Source organism: Staurois parvus, unplaced genomic scaffold (assembly GCF_062004578.1).
Source record: "Staurois parvus isolate SC_StPar_1 unplaced genomic scaffold, SC_StPar_1.0 ptg000155l, whole genome shotgun sequence".
NCBI classification, from domain to species: Eukaryota; Metazoa; Chordata; class Amphibia; order Anura; family Ranidae; genus Staurois; species Staurois parvus.
Window position 1 is genome coordinate 23869825 of NW_028317951.1, and position 22280 is coordinate 23892104.

Consider the following 22280-nt stretch of genomic DNA (forward strand, 5'->3'; position numbering starts at 1 on the left):
ATATGCTGGCTGTGAAACTGCCAGCCAAACCATGCAGATTACACAAGGATTGCTGCTCTCCCAATATAAATTGCAAGGCTTGTGCGTTACTTTGACAAGTGGTCTTGAAAGATGCATCAGGAACTGGTTTCAAAGTGACAGAGTCCTGCAAGTAAATTGTGGCAAAAAGTGGAAACGAAACATAGGCAAGGGCTTGGGCTCAAATTGCAATTACAGTCCCCAGCAAGGTCAGGGGCTCTAAGTGTACAGCCTACCCAGGTCACCTGACTCCTCACACCTTGGACCTGACTACGTATAACATGGTGAATGTGTCCCTCCTGCACAGACATCCTACCGAAGAATGGAGCCATCATCTCCATCCTGTACACAATGTAATCTCCTTACAGCCATCTCCATTGAGTCATCTCAATCCAGTAATCTCCTTCCTGTACACAGTGTCATCTCCATCCTGTAATCTGCACCCTATACACAGGCATCTCCATCCCGTCCTCTCCATCCTGTACAGAGTCCTCTCCATCTATCCATCTCCATCCAGTCCACACAGTCATCTGTCTAGTCTGGCTTTGGATGGATATTTGAGTACCATACATGTATAGTAAACTACCCACTCATCCTTGCTTATGTGTATGGAAAGCTGGAATGGCTTCCGTTCAGTGGAAAGTTGAAAATTGTGCTTGTGCTCTTAGTGGCTGGTCACATGCTGAAATGTCTTTGTATGCTGTTGTAAGCACTTGTAGATGTCAGACTCAATTGCTAACACCCTTTATTTAACCCATACATGCATTACAATCACATTACAAGGATTACACTTGAATCTCACATTGTTTGATATTATCATGGCATGGTGGACACATTTCAGGATGAACAGAAACATTACAGTCTAATTGTTCAATTTTTATTTTGAAACTATGAAATACAAGGGCCTATTCAGCTGTATAAAAATGTAATGTATTGTTTATGTAGGCCCATGTACTACATAATTTTAGTCAAATCTTAAAGGTGATTGTACAGCAATTTTACAATAAGTTTGCAGCATGTGAATCCAGCATTACAGAACAGATTGTTATATATTTCTGCCATTTTGCCTATATAAGTGTACAATTTAAAATATCTCCTGGGTTAATATCAATATTCATATTGAACACCCTCCTCGGAGAGCCTGTTTCTGATTTGACGCAGAGTTCTCTCAAGATTTGGATGGCTATTTTTGAGATGGAGGAGTTACAGGGGTTAGACAAAAAAAAAAAGGAAATCCAAGAATAAGAAAGAAGACTGAGATTGAGTTCTGCAGTCACTTTTACAGCAGGTTTTTTCTTATTCTGGGTCACAATCCTGCTCGATGTCCTTTTGTCTCTTTCGGTCAGTTTCAACTGCACTTATCAGACTACGTTTTCCCGGAAACTGTATATGCCTTCATAACCTTTGATACTGTACTTCGCGCCAGCAAATAAATTGACAACTTCAGGCACCAGATAAGCGGGTACCAACAATTTTCCCTCGAAGCTCAGTAAGCTCTGACATGGCTCCGTATTACTTGTAGCGCATGCAGTGAATGACAAAAGTGAGGCTAGCTAGGTGTCTCATCACACAGCAAAAGAAGGTTGCATCACTTCTGCTTTCAATGCGAAACATGTCATCACTCAAATCTGAAAATCATGCAGTGTTTCTAAACCGCACATATCATCAGATGTGAACACCATAAAATCCTGACCTGAGCCTGATCTACAACCTGCCCTGAACCGCTGAACAACTACTGTGTCCAGTAGTTGTGAAACCTGAGCTCCAATCTGCACCGCACATGTGTGTATCCACACAAAGTGCATACTCACACCCGAAGTGTCCTACTTCAACCCTTACAGTTCTGTCATTGGTACTTCAGTGTGCTACTACAAAATGTTCCTGTCTATCACGTACCTGGATAGTGAGCATGACGTGAAGAGGCAGGCCTCCCGTACAGCTCTGGCTCAAGGGCTACTGATAGTGGGACAGTGCCACAGGAGCACGGCAAGGTAGGAGTGCCTGTTATCAGTCCAGTAGTTGGTGTTCCAGCAGTAGCTGGCGGGCAGACTGTTGGCAGAGAGCAGAATCCGGGTGCAGCCACATGGATGAATCGCTGGGGAGCAAGGTGGAGGATGTGAGGTCAGACGAGCTGGGTTGGTAGCAGTCGAACAGATCAGGCATAGATGGCAGGAGGTAGTGTAGTCGGTTCACAGGACAGGTCGGCAGTAGAGGATTAATTACACAAGAGCAGGAGACAAGAGTTATCCAAGACAAGCCAGAGGTCAGGACAGGTAGCAGACCAGCGGAGGTTAGGAACAAGCTGGTTCAGGATCAGGAGTCGAGCACAAGGATCAGGATACACATGCAGGGGCTAAAGACCAAACGGCAAGGAGACATTAAATGCAGCCGGTTTAAATAGGCCTTTTGGCGCCAGCATTAGTGACAGGCCTGTGCCTAGATGCGTGAGTGTACATCTGCGCGTGCGCCTACGCCCAAGTACATGCACATCTGTCTGGCCTGTCATTGTTATGCACATATTTGTGTGCCGCAAGTCTTCACCTGTACTCTGGGCAAGCCTTTCCTGACACTGTCACCTAAGGGTTTCTAGGAAGTGCACACTTTCTCTTGAAGCCAGATGATGATGCGCGGATGCTTACTACAACCTGTTGCTAAGAGCATATATCTGACTGCATGCTATTACTGGGGTCTAGGCATAATTAAAACATGCCTGCCATCAAGGATGTACCAATAGCTATAGCAGACCAGACTGCTGAGGACACAGAAGAACCAGGACCTTAGTGCAGTCTGGTGTTATAATTTATTTATTCAGAAAGCAATAGCATCTGGCAAGTAGTTCTGGATAAAAAGAATGTATATACAGTTTTCACAATTCCACCAGGTTGCTATAAGAGTTTCATGACAGTACTAGGTTTGGAAGAGCACAGGTCCTTGTAGTAATATTGTGCAATAGAATGTCAAGTAATAATTTGGGGTCCTGTCATATACAGTTAGGTCCATATATATTTGGATACAGGCACAACTTTAGTTTTTTTCTAGTATTTACCAGAACATATTCAAGCTATAGTACTATAATGGATATGGGCTGAAGGTGTATACTCTCAGGTTTAATATGAGGCTACGTACATCCAAATTGGAGGAAGAGTTTAGGAATTACAGCTCTTTAGAATAGCCATCCCCCCTTTTTCAAGGGACCAAAAGTATTTGGACAATTGAATCAAAAGCTGTTTCCAGATGTGGCTACTCCTTCGTTATTTCTTCATCAGTTAAGCAGGTAAAAGGTCTGGAGTTGATTCTAAATGTGGTATTTACATTTGGAAGTTATTGCTACGAACCTACATCATGCGTTTAAAGGAGCTGTCCATGCAAGTGAAACAGGCCATTGTAAGGATTCAAAAATGAAACAAATCCATCAGAGAGATAGCAGCAACATTAGGAGTGGCCAAATCAACAGTTTGGTACATTCTGTGTGAGTTGATTGTAGCTGTATTAGTGCATTTGCGACAGAAACAATTGAGTACTGTCCGTGATACTTTTTTTACTTGCACTAACATACAATTTTGAGGACAAGCGTTCGGGGAATGTCTTCTTCTTCAAGGTCTAAGCAGTACTACTCACAAAGTTAGCAGAATGTTAGAAGAGATGAAAGCCTCTTTTTTGTTTTTTTGTTTTTTTTTCTTTCATCTCTTCTAACATGCTGCTAACTTTGTGAGTAGTACTGCATAGACCTTGAAGAAGGGAACATTCCCCGAAAGCTTGTCCTCAAAATTGTATGCTAGTGCAAATACAAAAAGTATCACGGACAGTACTCAATTGTTTCTGTGTACATTCTGAGGAAAGAAGAATGCACTGGTGAGCTCAGCAACATAAAAAGACATGGATGTCCCTGGAAGACAGCAGTGGGGGATGATCGCAGGATCCTCTCTATGGTAAAGAAAAACCTATTCACAACATCCAGACAATTGAACATCCAGACAAGGACACTCCTGGAGGTGGGCGTATCATTTGTCAAGGTCTACAATCAAGAGATTTCACGAGAGCAAATAGAGAGGGTTCACCACAAGGTGGAAACCATTCACAAGCCTGAAGAATAGAAAAGCCAGATTAGACTTTGCCAAAAAACATCTAAAAAAGACAGACCAGTTCTGGAAAGCATTCTTTGGATGGATGGAACGAAGATTAATCTGTACCAGAATGACGGGAACACCTCATGATCCAAAGCACACAATGTCATCTGTAAAACATGGTGGAGGCAGTGTGATGGCATGGGCATGCATGGCTTCCAGTGGCACTGGGTCATTGGTGTTTATTTATGTGACAGAAGCAGCTGGATGAATTCTGCACTATCTGTTTAGAGATATACTGTCAGCCCATATTCAGCCAAATGCAGCAAAATTGATTGGACGGCTTTTCACAGTACAGATGGACAATGATCCAAAACACACTACAAAAGCAACCCAGAAGCTTTTGAAGGAAAAAAAGTGGAATATTCTGCAATGGCTGAGTCAATCACCTGATCCCAACCCAATTGAGCATGCATTTCACTTGCTGAATGCAAAACTAAAGGCAGAAAGACCCACAAACAAAGAACTGAAGACAGCTGCAGTTAGAGCCTGGCAAAGCATCAGAAAGGAGGAAACCCAGTATTTGGTAATGTCCATGGGTTCCAGACTTCAGGCAGTCATTGCCAGTAATGGGTTCTTAAAATATAAAAAATCTACATTTTATTTATGATTATATTCATTTGAGCAATTACATTTGATTCCCTGAAAATGGAGGGATTGTGTATAAAAATGGTTGCAGTTCCTAAAATTTGTACTTGATATTTATGTTCAATCCCTTGAATTAAAGATGAAAGTCTTCACTTCAAAGTCATTTGGATTGTTTTGTTTTAATTTTTTCTGGTGGCTTACAGAGCCAAAAGTATGAAAATTGTATCTGTGTCCAACTATACAGTGGGGCAAAAAAGTATTTAGTCAGCCACCAATTGTGCAAGTTCTCCCACTTAAAAAGATGAGAGAGGCCTGTAATTGGCATCATAGGTAGACCTCAACTATGAGAGACAAAATGAGAAAAAAAATCCAGACAATCACATTGGCTGATTTGGAAAGAATTTATTTGCAATTTATGGTGGAAAATAAGTATTTGGTCACCTACAAACAAGTGAGATTTCTGGCTCTCACAGACCTGTACCTTCTTCTTTAAGAGGCTCCTCTATCCTGCACTCATTACCTGTATCAATGGCACCTGTTTGAGGTTGTGAACAGGTGTCTTTTATACTGATAACAAGTTCAAACAGTCACACTCCAAACTCCACTATGGTGAAGACCAAAGAGCTGTCGAACGACACCAGAAACAAAATTGTAGACCTGCACCAGGCTGGGAAGACTGAATCTGCAATAGGGAAGATTGCAGCTTGGTGTGAACAAATCAACTGTGGGAGCAATAATTAGAGAATGGAAGACATACAAGACCACTGATAATCTCCCTCGATCTGGGGCTCCACGAAAGATCTCACCCCGTGGGGTCAAAATGATCACAAGAACGGTGAGCAAAAATCCCAGGACCACACGGGGGGACCTAGTGAATGACCTGCAGAGAGCTGGGACCAACAAAACAAAGGCTACCATCAGTAACACACTACGCCGCCAGGGACTCAGATCCTGCAGTGCCAGACGTGTCCCCCTGCTTAAGCCAGTACATGTTTGGGCCCATCTGAAGATTGCTAGAGAGCATTTGGATGATCCAGAAAAGGATTGGGAGAATGTCATGTGGTCAGATGAAACCAAAATAGAACTGTTTGGTAGAAACACAACTCGTCATGTTTGGAGGAGAGAGAATGGTGAGTTGCATCCAAAGAACACCATACCTACTGTGAAGCATGGGGGTGGCAACATCATGCTTTGGGGCTGTTTCTCCGCAATGGGACCAGGACGACTGATCCATGTACAGGACAGAATGAATGGGGCCATGTATCGTGCGATTTTGAGTGCAAACCTCCTTCCATCAGCAAGGGCATTGAAGATGAAACATGGCTGGGTCTTCCAACATGACAATGATCCCAAACATACCGCCTGGGCAACGAAGGAGTGGCTTCGTAAGAAGCATTTCAAGGTCTTGGAGTGGCCTAGCCAGTCTCCAGATCTCAACCCTATAGAAAACCTTTGGAAGGAGTTGAAAGTCCGTGTTCCCCATCGACAGCCCCAAAACATCACTGCTCTAGAGGAGATCTGCATGGAGGAATGGGCCAACATACCAGCAACAGTGTGTGCCAACCTTGTGAAGACTTACAGGAAACGTTTGACCTCTGTCATTGCCAACAAAGGATATATAACAAAGTATTGAGATGAACTTTTGATATTGACCAAATACTTATTTTCCACCATAATTTGCAAATAAATTCTTTCCAAATCGGCCAATATGATTGTCTGGATTTTTTTTCTCATTTTGTCTCTCATAGTTGAGGTCTACCTATGATGCCAATTACAGGCCTCTCTCATCTTTTTAAATGGGAGAACTTGCACAATTGATGGCTGACTAAATACTTTTTTGCCCCACTGTATATGGACTTAACTGTATAAAGTCATCATTAGGAATTTCTACACAATACATGCCGCACCCTACAGTTGCTGATCTTCCCAAACTACACATAAGCTACATAATTAAATATATCCAATTTGCAATAGAGGCAGCTGCTTTGACTCTGGGGTTGCTAATGGCAAATACGTTGTTCACTTTGCAAAGGAATGTATCCAAGAACTTAGTCAATGTGGTGAAATGTTACTTTGCAAAGAAATGCAAATCACCTACAAAGAAATTAAATCAGAATTTTTGCTTGCAAATAATTGGAAGTCGGCAGAGCTTCACCTCATTCACTGAGCTCTGTGGAAAATTCCCTTGCAAAGTGCAACTTCCCTTGCAAAGTAAACAGCCTAAATCAATCCCTAAAAATAGAATATTAATAGAAGAATATTGATACTATTCCAAATTGCATAAATATTCTTATTCTTTCTGGCAGACATTGCTTTTAGGATAAACAATGCTTGATAGCATGAAAACTATTTTATTTTGATCCATTGTCCTCATTGACTATCACATATCAGGCACAGTTTGTACACTGTAGAGTAACTATGAAATGTGTCATATTACTGGTTAATCTTTCATGGATATAGATACTGCCATTTGCAGAGACTAGGTATTTTTTTACCACATCATCATAAATTGTTTAAAAGATATTCACACCTCTATGCAATGTCTGCTGGCATTAACACATTCAAGGTCATGAAAACCGGGCCTTCGGTTGTAAGGATCTAATTTAGCCTATATCTCTAGCTGCCCTGAGGTCCAATCTGATCAGCTGATACATTTGACTATCAAAGTACATTTCCCATTCTGTGAAAGTGCACAGACTTACTGCAAATTGGTTACCCTTCTGTAAAAACATAAGCATACTAGATTGTGCTTCAACTTGTGGTGGTTTTTTTTTATTAAAGCTGGGAGGTATATACCACATTTTGAATTAGGGAATGTCATTGGAAGGTCTAGGAGATATATACTACATTCTGAATAAGAAGGTGCCGTTGGAAGGATTAGGAGGTACACACTACAGTCTGAATGACAGGGTGTCATTGAAAGGGTTAGGAGGTATATACTACATTCTTAGTAAGAAGGCTTCATTGCATTGTCAGACCTTGGTGTTTGTATTAAGTTTGCATATCACCTTAAGACTTGTTATATTTGGAGGCATCTCCTTTACTGGAAATTCTGGAAGGAAAAACTTAAATAAAAAATGCAGAAAAAAAATAAGGCATCACTCAAAAGATTATAAGGTATATACTAAATTCTGAATAAGAGGACATCATTGGAAGGGCTAGGAAGTATATATGGACATCTGAATAAGAGGGTGCCATTGGAAGGGCTAGGAGGTATATAGTAAAATCTGAATGACAGTATGTTATTGGAAGGACTAGGAGGTATGTACTACATTTTCAATAAGAGGGTGTCATTGGAAGGGCTAAAAGTTGTAATACATTCTAAAAAGAGGGTGACATTGGAAGGGTTACAAGGTATATACTACATTCAGAATACCAGGGCATCATTGGAAGGGATAGGAGGTTTATACTACATTCTGAAAAAGAGGGTGTAATTAAAGGGCTGGGAGGTATACAGTACACTACACTCTGACTAAGCAATGACCCTGGAAACCTCTTAATGTACGTGATAAATAGGCATGTAGAATCAGCTATGCCCTACCAAGCTTCCAAACATCCTCCCTTTCCATGGGCCTATTACATACAGGGTTACAATCAAATTAGGCAAGATGATGTGGTCAACACAACAAAAATGTACAAACTTTCCCATACATTTCTTCTACTTTTTAAGCGTTGGCATTTAATTAATGCTTATAGAGATGTAGAAAAGCTCTTTTCATTGGTTTAATCAGTTCTTGTTTAATTTTGTTTTTTTCCAATACTTTGTTTTGTTTTAATTTATACTTTAACCACTTTCCATCTTCCCTGTAGCAGTTCTATGCAAAATCAGTTATATAAATGTGATTTTGCATTTCCACCACTAGGGGGGAGGCGTGCCTGTTGCTGAAGCACGCTTCTGCTGTGATTATACATAGCAGAAGCTGAGCAACAGGTGTCAGCCAATGGATGAGCACCAGCACCTGTTGATTGCTGAGGAGACTGACAGAACACAGCTCTGCCTATGTAAACAAGGCAGAGCTGTGTTCTGTCAGCGGTGATCTGCTAGATTTTATTTAGGGAATAAAATCTAGCAGATTGCCTAGTAAAAACCAAACACTGTACACACAAAAACACTGGCTAGGCACACAATTAACCCTTTGATTGCCCTAGATGTTTCACCTTTTCCCAACCAGTGACATTAGTACAGTGCAGGGGCGGACTGACAACTCATGGGGCCCATGTGTCCTTGCCCAAAGTAAAAAAAGTCTATGAAAAAGGTATCAGGGGCATCTCATGGGGCCCTCTACTGACCCCAGGCCCTCGGGCAGTGCCCGAGTTTCCAAATGGTCAGTCTGCCCCTGGTACAGTGTCAGTGTATAATTTTAGAACTGATTACTGTGTAATTATCACTGGTTCCCACAAAGTGTCAGTTGTTGTCAAACTGGCCGCATAAATATCGCAGCCCGGCTACAATTTGCTGATTGCTGCCATTACTAGTATTAAAAAAAAAAAAAAAAACAACAGTATATATACTACCAGTTGTAGATGCTATAACTTTTGCACAAACCAATCAAACTTCTAGAGCAATGATGCCGGGGGCTGTCTAAAATAGCTTTAGACCCCAAAAGTGATATAGCAACATTGAAATAAATAATAAACAGTTCCGTGCAGCTCTATGTAACCGTGTCTATCCACAATGATCACTATTCACCTAAAACTTCTCTGAACTGTATTGAAACAAAAATAGTGCAGGATCCTGGTGCAGAACTGTAATAACAGCAAGTGCACCTGGTAGCGGCACTGGTGCCCCCAGCCACTGACAGTAGGAGTCAAGGTTTTAAAGGGACCTGCACACATATCTTTCTAGTCCACTTAGGTACATCCAAATGGTCTAACTGGTGTGAGAACTAGCATCAAGGGTAGAGCTTTAAAGTACACCGCCACTAGCATTCTTTTTTTGTAAGGGCCGTTCTTGCCCAATTTTATTTAAAAGAAAGTTCCATAAATCCAAAACCATAGATTTCTTTCACAGGGGTTTTCAGCATTTCACTCTTCCAAATGCAGACATTTAGCCTCTTGACTTATACATACAATTCTGCTGCTCTGGCATTCCACTTCAGACTCACAGCTATCTCCTGCAGATTCTTTTCTACACAGCTCTGTGTACACAACTAGAAGCCCCTTGCTCTGGCTCCCACCTCTCCTCGGTGGAGCTCTCCTGACTCCTGGGCAAGAACCTACTATCTGCTGGGGTGGAGCCCAGAACCCTAGTCATGTTATTACTTAAAGCCCTGCACACACGTGTACAATTAGTGTGCTGGGGGTTCAGAAAACCTAGACCCAGGATTGGAGATTTCAACCCTCCCAAATCACTTCAAAATGTCCAGGCTCCAGGTCCCAAAACAAACTTAACGAACGAGGAAACTGAAAAGCCAGTTTCCTCTGCATTAAACAAACCCCCTGAAGCCCCTCAGCCTGTTTAGTTGAGAATCCTGGGATATAACCTTGATTCACACTCTGGGAGTGCCCAGAACTGCCACACTGGTAATATATAGACTTTTGTCAAACAAATCATGCTTAGTATTGTTTTCTCTGCTCTGATTGTTTTGTTATACATGGCACATTAAGCTCTTTCTTGCACTTTATAGTACATGGCAAGTGTTTAGTGTAAAACTAAACTACTAAGTTTGTCAAAATAATACTAAATTGTTTGCTACACTGAGCTCTTCATACACTCACATTTTCAGCTGTTCTATATTCTTTTATTTGAATGTTTTTGTTGTAATGCCCTGCATAATCCTTTTCTGTCAAATTCTTTTTGTGCGCAAATAACAACATGGTCCATTGCTACAGAAATGCCACCCTTTATGGAAAACAAAAAGAAGCACAAAAAGTATCTGTTTGCAGTCCTAAAGGAACAAGAGAAGTATATCGTTTGTCATTTTGTTTCTTCTGCTTGCCATATTACATTCAATTTACCAAAAAGGTGGAAATTACCTTCAGCTATGAGAAAAAAAAAATCTATAAATGCAATTTAGCAGAAACAAATAAAGCTTTAGAAAAGCACACAGGTCACAGCCGCAATTATCATAAACAATAATGAGCAATCTAACAACTGTTGCCATAATACCTTCTTTGCCTTTATGAAAGCTAACTTACCTCATTGCAAATACAAACCCAAACCTGCTGAACCTACTTTCCTAAATAACATTTAGGATTCATGAACTGAAACATATACAGTACCCAGCTGTATACAAGAAAAACAAGCATTCATGCTTCAATATTCACAAGAGAATAAGACAGGCAAATTAAGCATCTCTTGTGAGCTCATGCAATTTTAGTACAGATTGTTAGCACATGCAGAAATTTTACAACAGGAACGGCATTTAAAGCTTCAAAAAGTTGGACAAATGGAAGAAAACTATACTGTGGTACTCAGTCTCAGTACTAATGAGAAGATCTCTCTCTGCCTGTCTATGGGCAATTAATGGAACATATAACCAAACTCGCAAAGCATACATTTTAATACAATATTTAATTAAAATCTGGTAAGCTGTCTATACATTATCGGATTTGAACATGTAACAGCAATCAGACTAGCGAGCAATCATTGAACATATAGATCAATTAAAAAAAAGTAATGACTTGCTGGCTTTGCACTGATGTTCTCTATAAAGCGCTGCGCAAACTGTTGGCACTATGTAAATCCTGTATAATAATAATATTGAATAGAACATTGGATAAAATCAGTCAGCTGATGCATGTTAGTGTTGCACACATGCTGAGATCTGTTCCTATCAAGGTACATATTGATTGGCAAATGCTATCTGTAACTTGAAAGCTAAGCAAGAATTTAGCTAAAAAAAAAGGAAAAACCTCTCACCTCAAGTAACGTCTGCGACTGCCCTGTAGAGTAGTCTGGATGGGCACACTAAATGATTGCCTGTGTGCTACTGGCGGTAGCCACATCTTTTCTTTGAATATTGCCATCAGTCCAGAGTATGTAACACAGGCAGACAGCTAACTCCATGTCCTGGCCATCACCTCTGAATAGAGACCACTAGATATATTGCCAAGTGCTTATATGTGCTGTCATTGATGTGTCCTAGATTAATATGCTTGAAAAGTAAGGAAAGTAGATTAGCTGCTTTAGTGCCAAGAAAGAGTTAGTCTCTTGTGAAGATAACAGGCCTCTAATTAATGCTTGTGTAATGAAAAGCGTATTTGATCACCTGGGTGCTTCTACATCAGGCACTGACATGTTTCTATAGAAACCCTTATCCCACCGGGACTTTCTAGTGTCTCAAGAGCATGGTATGGACTGGAAGGGAAGATTCTGACTTCTTGTACAGCTGGCTCACATGTCGAGTCTGAGGAATCACACGTCATATCAGCATCTGTGCTGCTACACCAGGGTTTCTCAGCCATTTTCTGCTGGATGACGATCAAATCTGAATTCAACAAGGAATTAATGTTTATGTATGTAGTCGTAGATTTGATGAAAAAAAAAAAATTTAAAAAAACAAAGTGTAGAAAATAGAATGAATATAATAAAATTATTATTTCATTATTGTTTTACAATTGCAATACAAGGTTGTAGTCTGACACAGGACCGTTAAAGGGAAAGCTAAAATCCATAAGTATTTCCTAGAAATGAAAGCGAAGCACAATTTCCTAGGACTGATGGGGAAACCAGGACAATTTTTGTAGCAGAAATATATAAATGAGCTCGGTAAGAGTATAAGTCAAACACATTTTACAGCATATGCCAAATAATATCAGTCTGTGTTGGCCATGGCCACCAATTAGATTGTTAAGCTCTACTAGCTAGAATCCAAAACGTTTGTGTTTGTTGGCAACATTATATTCTCTTTCAATGCATAATTTTGCATAAGATGTACATAAGTACACTCATCAGCCACTTTATTAGGTACACCATGCTATCCCCCACACCATTACACCACCAGCCTGAACCATTGATACAAGGCAGGATGGATCCATGCTTTCATGTTGTTTCCATCAAATTCTGATCCTACCATCTAAATGTCACAGCAACCAGTCTGCTCATTCTTCTCTGACATCAACAAGACATTTTTGTCCACACAACTGCTGCTCACTGGATGTTTTCTCTTTTTTGGACCATTCACTGTACACCCTAGAGATGGTTGTGCGTGAAAATTCCAGTAGATCAGCAGTTTTTGAAATAGTCAGACTAGCCCATCTGGCACCAAAAACCATGCCACGTTCAAGGTCACTTAAATCCCCTTTCTTCCCCATTCTGATGCTCGGTTTGAACTTCAGTAAGTTGTCTTCACCACATCTACATGCCTAAATGCATTGAGTTGCTGCCATGCGATTGGCTGATTAGCAATTTGTGTTACCAAGCAATTGAACAGGGGTACCTAATAAAGTGCGGGAAAAGTATACCTTATGGCGCCGCTCCAAGCTGTGGATAGAAAACAAAAAAAAGATCACGCCACTGGCAAGGGAGAAGAGGAGAGCAAGGGTCTGAACGATTCCAGTGTCAACCAATACAAGTGAAGGGATGGACGCTGCTCAACCGACCCTTAGGAGTCCAATGTTAAGGAATGGCCATTCCTTAAGATTCCTTAACATTGGACTCCTGGGGTCGGTTGAGCAGCGTCCATCCCTTCACTAATAAATTGAGTGTATTTTGTACTTAAAGCATATAGAGGTACATATTTTGACATAGGGTACTTAACAACTTGATAAGGAATCAAAATGCAGGTGCAAGTGCATCAAGGTGCCATGCGTGGTGTGAATGTGTAGGTCCCTTATCACACCATAAGCGGTAGATGTAGCTATTGGGGGGCACAATGTAGCCCAATCCACACTGGGATCTGCAACAGTTGAGTTGGCCATCAAATCATAAGTCCAGAAAAAAATATATATATGCCAATACCACAAAAAAAATATAAAAACTTTTAAGTGCAAAAAACTTTTGTGCAAAAAAAGTGTCTAAATATGAAAAATTTCACCAAAAAACCTTGATAATATAATGGCAGATCATCCATAAATATATCTTCAGAAACGGAAACTCTGCAACACACCGATCCTCATCGATCGAAATAACAGGATGAAAAACTTTGTAGTTAATCGAAAATCCACTTCTCCAATAGATAAAGGACCACCTTCAAACGTATCCATGGGGGGAAATGCCAAGCACTCGAGAGAAACAGAAAGACTTCATGGTGCAATATTATAAAAACCAATTCCTTTATTAGGTACTCATTGCACTTACTCAAGAAGTGTCCCAGCCGACACCAGCATCAACAGCATAACAGCAATCACATAAACGAGCCTGGCTACTCAGCACATGCGCAGTAGCTGGCAGCCAAAAACGTAATGACGTCACATCAATCAAGCTCCGCGGAATTGGTTTTTATAATATTGCACCATGAAGTCTTTCTGTTTTTCTCGAGTGCTTGGCATTTCCCCCCATGGATACGTTTGAAGGTGGTCCTTTATCTATTGGAGAAGTGGATTTTCGATTAACTACAAAGTTTTTCATCCTGTTATTTCGATCGATGAGGATCGGTGTGTTGCAGAGTTTCCGTTTCTGAAGATATATTTATGGATGATCTGCCATTATATTATCAAGGTTTTTTGGTGAAATTTTTCATATTTAGACACTTTTTTTGCACAAAAGTTTTTTGCACTTAAAAGTTTTTATATTTTTTTTGTGGTATTGGCATATATATATTTTTTTCTGGACTTATGATTTGATGATTTCTTTTTATACACATTTACTAGCGCAAATTATTTATTTATTGGTACACTTTATATATGGTGATTTTTTGCAGCTGGTACACTATTAGTAAGTTATATAATTTTGACCATAGGCGCTATTATTAATTTTTCTTAACAGTTGAGTTGGAGCACCACTATAGAAATCCTAAAGCTGTAGTGGGGGAAATCCATGTCAGGATGACCCACGGTTCCACTTTCAGATTTAGTTTCAGTCAGACAAGATGTATACCACATACACAGGAAAAGCCCAGAGAACAGAGAAGAGCAGAAGAAAAAGAGTGTACAGAATTGAACTTGTATTGAAGAATATGGCTAGATTGTATTGCCACATGCATTGCCACATGTATTGAAGTATATATGAACCAAGAATCACTGTTTGTATGTAAAGCTTGTTAGAAATATGTGAGTGAATATAATAGCATGCAGAGTGTTAATTGAGCATATTGGGGCTAGTTGGTGATATTAGGTGTTGTTATGAAGTCACTATAGCATCTTATTTATTTATTTTTTAAAACTTTTATTTGATTTTCCAGTACAAAAAGAACACATTTGCAAAAATATTTCACATATGTATATTTCCATTTACCCCAATTTTACCCCTGCCCACCCTTCCACCCTCACCCCAACCCATTTTCCCCTTCCACCTCCTCTTTCCTAAACTAGATCTTCTCTCATATTTATCTATCTATCTCTGATGCTGCTCTCTTTCGGATTCTCCATTAAGGCTCTCTTCTGACTTCTAAGCTTCTCATTCAATTCTGACCAGTTCCATATATCTTTCAGAGGTTTTAAATTTCAACCAATTACACCACGTTTTCCTGAATTTTTCCACTTTATCCTCATTCATGTGACATAACTACTCCATCCTATAGATATTTTCAACTCTATTTATCCATTTGTTAATTCTTGGTGCTTCAGGAACCTGCCAGAACTTGGTAATCAAACCCTTAGCCGCACTAATTAAGGGATAAAGTACCCAATTTTTATATAATTTTGTTAAGGGCTCAAAGTTATAGAATAAACACCTCCACGGATCTCTCTGTACAGTTATTCCACATATTTCCTGAATGTATTGGATTATTTCCCTCCAGTAATCCTATATTTTTGGGCAACCCCACCATATATGTGCCATTGTATCCCTTTCTCCACATCCTTTCCAGTACAAAGGTGAAGTATTTACTTATAGCATCTTATTTGATATATAACAAAGCTCCATTGCTGTTGCCAATATAAAACATCTCTTTTAAAGTACCCATCCCCAGATTGATTTGGCAGTAATTTTGCTATTACCTATTTAAACAAAGTATTACATATATTGTTTTTTTTTGCCAGACAAACAACTATTCTTTCAGCAATATTGTCTAGCAAACATTTTTTTTCTTTGCAATCTAATCGCAAAAAAGTTTTCTAGCTTGACTAGTGTTTGCTTTAAAACTATGAATGTGTGTGTGTGTGTACATATAAACTGCACATTTTTTATACTTTTATAAGGCCAAAAAATGTCTTGTATAAACATAGTGAAGTTGTTTACAAATGAAATGCACACTTTTTCTTTTAATTTGCGTATTCATTTAAATACAGCACTACAAACAAGCAAAACAAAAAGGGAAAAAAAATTCAAATGAATAGTAGAAACAATAAATAAATTACAATACAATAATATAGCTAAAAAGAGAATGAAAGAAAAAGGAGTTGATAAGGGTTAACTAAGAATTAATAAGGGGTTAAAAAGAACAATTATTATTAAAAAAAAATGACGAGGTTGCAGGAAGTGATGTTATGTGTAAATCAAAGGACATTTGCCTTTGATTAGGGCAAGAAAAAATAATATAATTTAACATTGTTTATTATATGTCAGAAATTACTGGGTATAGTGGTGCCAAAAGGGATGGGAAACTAAACATATGTGGTACATCCAAGATACTTAGCTAAAGCATATACCCAAGGTCCACCTCAGGTTAAGCTGATATTTTAGTTATTATATTTAGATTTTCAGTGCACTTAGAGATCAGCAGCATAAGATATGAGTGACTGTTTAACACTGCCATATTTTGTGCTGGGGAATGCTAGAGCTGTGAAGCACTTATTGAATGGAAGTTGAATGGTTTATATATATTTTTACTGGTTTGATAAATATGTTACACAGTGAAGAGGTGATTTATCTTGCTTATCTTTGAGTTTTATCTGCAATGTTTGAGAGTTTTAGCCCTTTATAACATCATTGACATTGAGAAGGAATACCCTGGAGTAGATGTGAGATTTCTATCCTTTTCATACTAGAAAGGCTCTAAATCAGGTGAGTAACTGTCCAAAGGAAAACACTTGGGGACATATTTAAAAAGCAGTGAATGCAACTTTCACCAGTCAATAACTGGTGGAATTACACAAATGTAATTGATTATATACAAGCTTGACACTATATTTATGTTCTTATTTATTTATGCTCCTTTACATGCCGATTAGGGGGTCCTGACCAGTGATTCACAGCCGTAACCTGTCCATCATTGGAACAAGTAAACAACACAGATCTTTCTACTGACAACAGGGATGTGCCTGTTTTTACAAATAGTTAGGCACACAGTTAACCCTTGATTGCCCCCAGTCCTTAACCCCTTCCTGCCCAGTGTCATTAGTACAGTGTCAGTGCGTTTTTTTAGCACTGATCATTGTATTAGTGTCACTGGTGATGTCAGTGTCAGTTAGCCAGTGTCAGAATACCCGTCATACTATCACACTCCTGCAATAAGTTGCTGATTGCCGCCATTACTAGTATAAAAAAAATTCCAGTATATATACCGTCATTGTAGATGCTCTAACTTTCTGGCAAACTAATTAATATACACTTACTGGGATTTTCTTTTTACCAAAGACATGTAACAGAATACATTTTGGCCTAAATTTATGAAGAAATTTAACTTTTTTATTTTTTGGAGGGGATATGTTTTATGGAAAAAAGTAAAAAATATTGTTTTTTTCCTCAAGATTTTTGGTATCTTTTCGTTTATAGCACAAAAGCTAAAAAAAAACTGTGGTGATCAAATACCACCAAAAGAAAGCTCTATTTGAGTGAAAAAATTATATAAATTTCATTTGTTTATAGTGTTGGATGACCACAGCAAAAAATGGCCTAGTCATGAAGGGAGGTTAGTCTTCCAGAGGGTAAGTGGTTAAACTGCAGAATGCTGAGCTGTTGCATTTGTAATATGAAACAGTGACATACTGTAGAGACCTTAGTTGTACTTGAAGCTACTGGGCTCTCTTTACAACAGACTTTATCAACAAAGCATTTAAGATAGACCAGTGAACAGCTCCACCTGTTGCCTGAAAATATAAATATATAATATTCACATTCCATAGTTAATATTTACTTTATTTACTTAACTTAAAAAATATAGTTACATAGGTTGAAAAAAAAAGACACAATTCCATCTAGTTCAACCAATAGAAAAATGAATAATCAAATAAACAGAAAATCTATGTACAGAATCCTAAACCCTCAGTTGATCCAGAGGAAGGTTGGGCAAACTAAGAAATCGCACCCAAGAGCCAAACTATATTCTACAATGAACAATCAAATGTTTTTAAGTAGTATGGTGCCCTTTTTAAACAAGAGTTCAAGCAAACAATGAGTGTGCATGCTAAAATGCTAAAAGGGTTAGTTTACCTTTAAAAAAAAAAGAAAAGGTAAAATAACACCTTACACGTTCTTCCCCCCAGTCCCCACTGGGTGATGAGCTGTCAGTGCCCACACAGTTGATGCAGGGGCCTAGAGATTTGAAATCTCTGCTCTTCTCCTTTCTGCAAGATTTCCGGGACTGATCAGAGCGATGATCTCTGCCAGCCAATCAGAATCTCTCTGATCTGTCCTAGAAACCCTGCAGAAAGAAGGGGGAGAAGAGAGGGTATTTCAAATCCCCTGGACCACTGCATGAACTGCATGCGCACTGACAGTTCATCACCTGTGGAAGTAATTACAGCAAGGATTGGGGAGGGTGTTGGTTCACCTTTTCATTTCTCATGTTTTCTGAAAAGGTGAACTACCCCTTTAGGAATCTGGTAAACACACTCATTGTTTGCCTGGACTATTTATTAAAAAGGGCACAGACTACTCAAACACATATGATTGTTTGTTGCAGTGCATAGTTTGGCTCTTGGGTGCCATTTCTTTGGTGATATGTACTCATTTCCTTTTGCTGAGTTTTGTTGTTTGATCTTGAGTTAACTCCGCCTAGCTCGACCTTCACTTCAACTCTTGACTCTGTCTCCTGTTTCTCTCGTCCTGATACCTGGCTCATAGAACTCCTTGTATCTGCCACAATGCTGGTTGCCCTTTATCTGACCGGCTAGTTTGATACTAGGTCATACATTTTAACACAGTTGCAAAGTTTGATGGATACCATTAGTAATTCCCTGATTGATGTTGCTTGTTGCTGAAACCAGTTCTTTCAAAGAGATTGTTGAATGATTGACTAGACAGGTGGGTTTCAGGCAAGGTGCTTACAAGAAGTTTGAAAAAAACAACTAAATATGTCGGTTGGCCCTTGTCAGTCCTATTTAGTAAAATAGTCCAGACAAGGATATCAAACCAAGCACAGTAACTTATAGCATCTAATCAGATTTCAAATTTTTAAGAATAAATTCGGAAGTAGATGTGACTTCGTACACTTTGCTTTTGTGAGTAAACCCAGATATGATGCATGTATTCACAATTCACAAAATGCTACTCAAATAGTGAGATACTAAAATAGCAGCAATGAACAAGAATAATCTTAAATAAGCAGAAATGTTCTATTTGTTGAGCATTAGCTTAATGCAAAAAAAACCCCCAAAGTTTCAAGAACAATATACCAGAAGTAGTTGATCTACCAGTGGTGACTGGTGCCTATAGGTTTTTTATGAGCATTCACAGTTCTTTGATCTTTTGTCAAAACAGATAAATCAACTACCCTTGTATGACCAGATTTATGTATCAACATAATTTTCCAAGATGAACCATATGTAATACTACAGGTTTGTTTTCCCTGGATGTGACTGAATAGGATTACATTTACCAGTAGTTAAGATTTTTTGCACTTTCGAAGAAGTAGAAGCACGCAAACCATTTTAGTTCCCCTTCATCCTGCACCATGACACGGAATCTGAGACTAAAATATGTATTTACAGTACTGTAGTACAAACCAGTATTTCCAGAGTTCATGACACTGAATGACTATAATGTGATTTATTTGCTTAAATGTCAACTTAAACATAATTACTTCCTGAAACAGTCAAAACTACTTCTAGGAAAAAAACCCTCTCACCAAAACTATTACAAACGTCAAGAATTCATAATGGAAATGCCAGAGAAATCTTTAAAAAAAATTCTTTTTTTTTATGCAATACAGATCCACCACTAATTATAGAAACAGAAAACTACAAATACATTTCAAATGTCTTTGTTCACTTCAGTGTCACCAGAGTGTCAGTCTATGAATGTGTTCTAAAGCCCTGCTGTCATCAGATTATCTGTAGCTAGGTATCAATCAAAATCTAATCCTCTCTGATTTCTCTAGCTGCTCTGTCTACACTTTTAATCACAGCCTCCAACACACAAACACAGAACAAATGAAATACTTTACCCGAAAACAAGAATACAGGGCCATCAGATTGTTTTGGATCCTGAATGGATGTCTTTTTGTTTGTCATCCTTCATACACCCTTGATTGATCTTTGCTTAATATCCCCTGAAAGAATTTTAGACCTGAAGCTTTTATATTTCTGAACATGTTGCTTTGCCAGGGATTTTTTTTCTTTTCTTTTTTTTTTCACATCAGGCCGACTGACCTCTGAATAATTGATGACTATTTTGTTGTCTCTGGCTGAACAGGCTAAACTTGTACATAATCTTTTTGTGTTAAAGAGTAAGGAAGCTTTAGCTACTCAGTAGCTCATACATATTTTAAGAGGTGGCATCTGGTTTTGCTTTTCTAAGAGGATGCTAAAACTGTGAAATGCAACAGTATTACCAGGAATGTGTCCCTGAAATAATGACATTCAATTTCACAGGCATTATCTAATTCATGTTTGCAATTAATCCACAGCTGTGTTAATTTGTTGCTTTCAGTGCGCATTATGAAGGTGATTTATGACTTTCCAGGAAGGTTCCATCACATGGCTCTTAGACTAGCCATTGGATAACAAACAATATAACAATGCTGACCACACTAAGAAGAGATAGAGAGGGGAATAATCACAGCACAAGGTCAGGAACTACACCTCCAGTCACAATGTGTGGAGCTCTCTGAAATATTGCAATGGGATTACTGTGAAATCAGATTTAGATAAATTGAGCAAACTCTCTGGTTTTAAAGTGTAAGTTAATTTTTATACAAAAAATGAAAAGGTGAACTAACACCCTACACCCCCCACCTCTTGCTCACTGCTCACACAGCCAGTGCAGAAGTCTGGGGATTTGGAATCTCTTCTTCACCATCTTTCCTTAGGATTTCTGGGATAGATCAAAGCATGACCACTTTGACCAACTGACCAATTGGAGTCACTCTGATCCATCCTGGAAGCCCTAGGGAAAGAACAGAAAGGGTTTTCAAATTCCCAGAATCTTGCATCGGCTGCCTGGGCGGCAACATCTAATAACACACGGGTAAATGCAGCAGCGATTCGGGGGTGGGGAGGATGAAGGGAGTTAATTCACCTTTTACTTTTTTGTAAAAGGTGAACTTACTCTTTGATACGGTTGCAAAGTTTGCTGGATAATATTAGTAGCTCCCTGACTAATGTTGCTAGTTGCAGGGAACAGTTCTTTAAAACAGAAATTGAATTAATAATACAGTTGATGAAGTAAAGATATATGTGTGAAGCTAAAGTTCTTTCATTTTACACCATTGTTGGCAATGATATTATTAGTTTAACTGATTATTGTTAGATTTCTAGCTACCTCTTATGGTACCTGTTGTGTAGATTGTCAGCAGAACTGTTTCACTTAGCAAAACTGACACTTTTACTTATTATGTGTCAGAGAATGCTTACCATGTTACACAGACTGTTTGCTGCAAGTAGAGGGCACTGTGTCTCCAACAGCTTGCCAGTTAAGGATTTCAGACTATCCCATGATGGCTACCACAATTTACCTCTATGGGAAAGCTACAGATATGAGGGACATATGGGCCAGCCTGGAGTGCAGATGTGACATCTCAGGGAGGAATGTTCAGGAAGGAAGAGGTACGTGAGTTCTGGTAGAGAGCAATGGAGAAAAATTCCAGACCGAGATATCATGGGTTCTTGTGGTTAGATTCCTGTTGTTCAGTTCCTAGAGGACAGGATAGAAAAGCTGGAGCAAGCACTACCTGTTTTTTTTTTGTCAGCAATATTGGTTTAGGCAGGGCTTTGCTTCCTCTTGTCACTGCTGCTGATAAACAATGATTTGATGACTGGAGGGGAGATGTAACTAAAGCGGTAGGAGAGGTATAAGATGAACAGATCCAGAGAATGAAGTACAAGCAGGAAGATGCACGCAATACAGGGTTTCAAGTACAGATTCCTTTCTAGTAAGGAGCACGGTAGTGACATCACCAAATCTTTCTCCAAATCTAATGAAAATAGATACCAGTGTCTCTCCCACAACAGATATACAGTACATGAGACTGTTAGCACAGGACTACCTAGCCACACTCACTTTCTACTTTTCAGGAGGAATTCAAGATAATATTTCTAACTGATCCCTATAAAATATCAAATCTTCGCTTTTTCCAATTTAACCACTTGTGGACCTGTTCATTGCTGCTTTCTTCCAGGTCCATGTTC

The 22280-nt window shown here is 39.0% G+C and overlaps 1 protein-coding gene across 3 annotated transcripts in view; it reads right to left on the reverse strand.

Moving 5' to 3' along the window:
* The window catches only part of KCNMB3 (potassium calcium-activated channel subfamily M regulatory beta subunit 3), a 35036-nt gene extending 14792 nt beyond the window's left edge, over window positions 1–20244 (reverse strand). Inside the window, exon 1 of one of the 3 annotated variants that reach the window (XM_089675541.1) lies at window positions 20099–20244. In XM_089675541.1, coding sequence (XP_089531667.1) covers window positions 20099–20165 — 67 coding nt within the window. In that variant the 5' untranslated portion in view covers window positions 20166–20244. Of the gene's footprint in view, window positions 1–11592; window positions 12125–20098 lie in introns of those variants that run through there. The other 2 variants (XM_089675539.1, XM_089675542.1) reach the window with 2 other exon arrangements.
* Between the last annotated feature and the right edge of the window lie 2036 nt (window positions 20245–22280).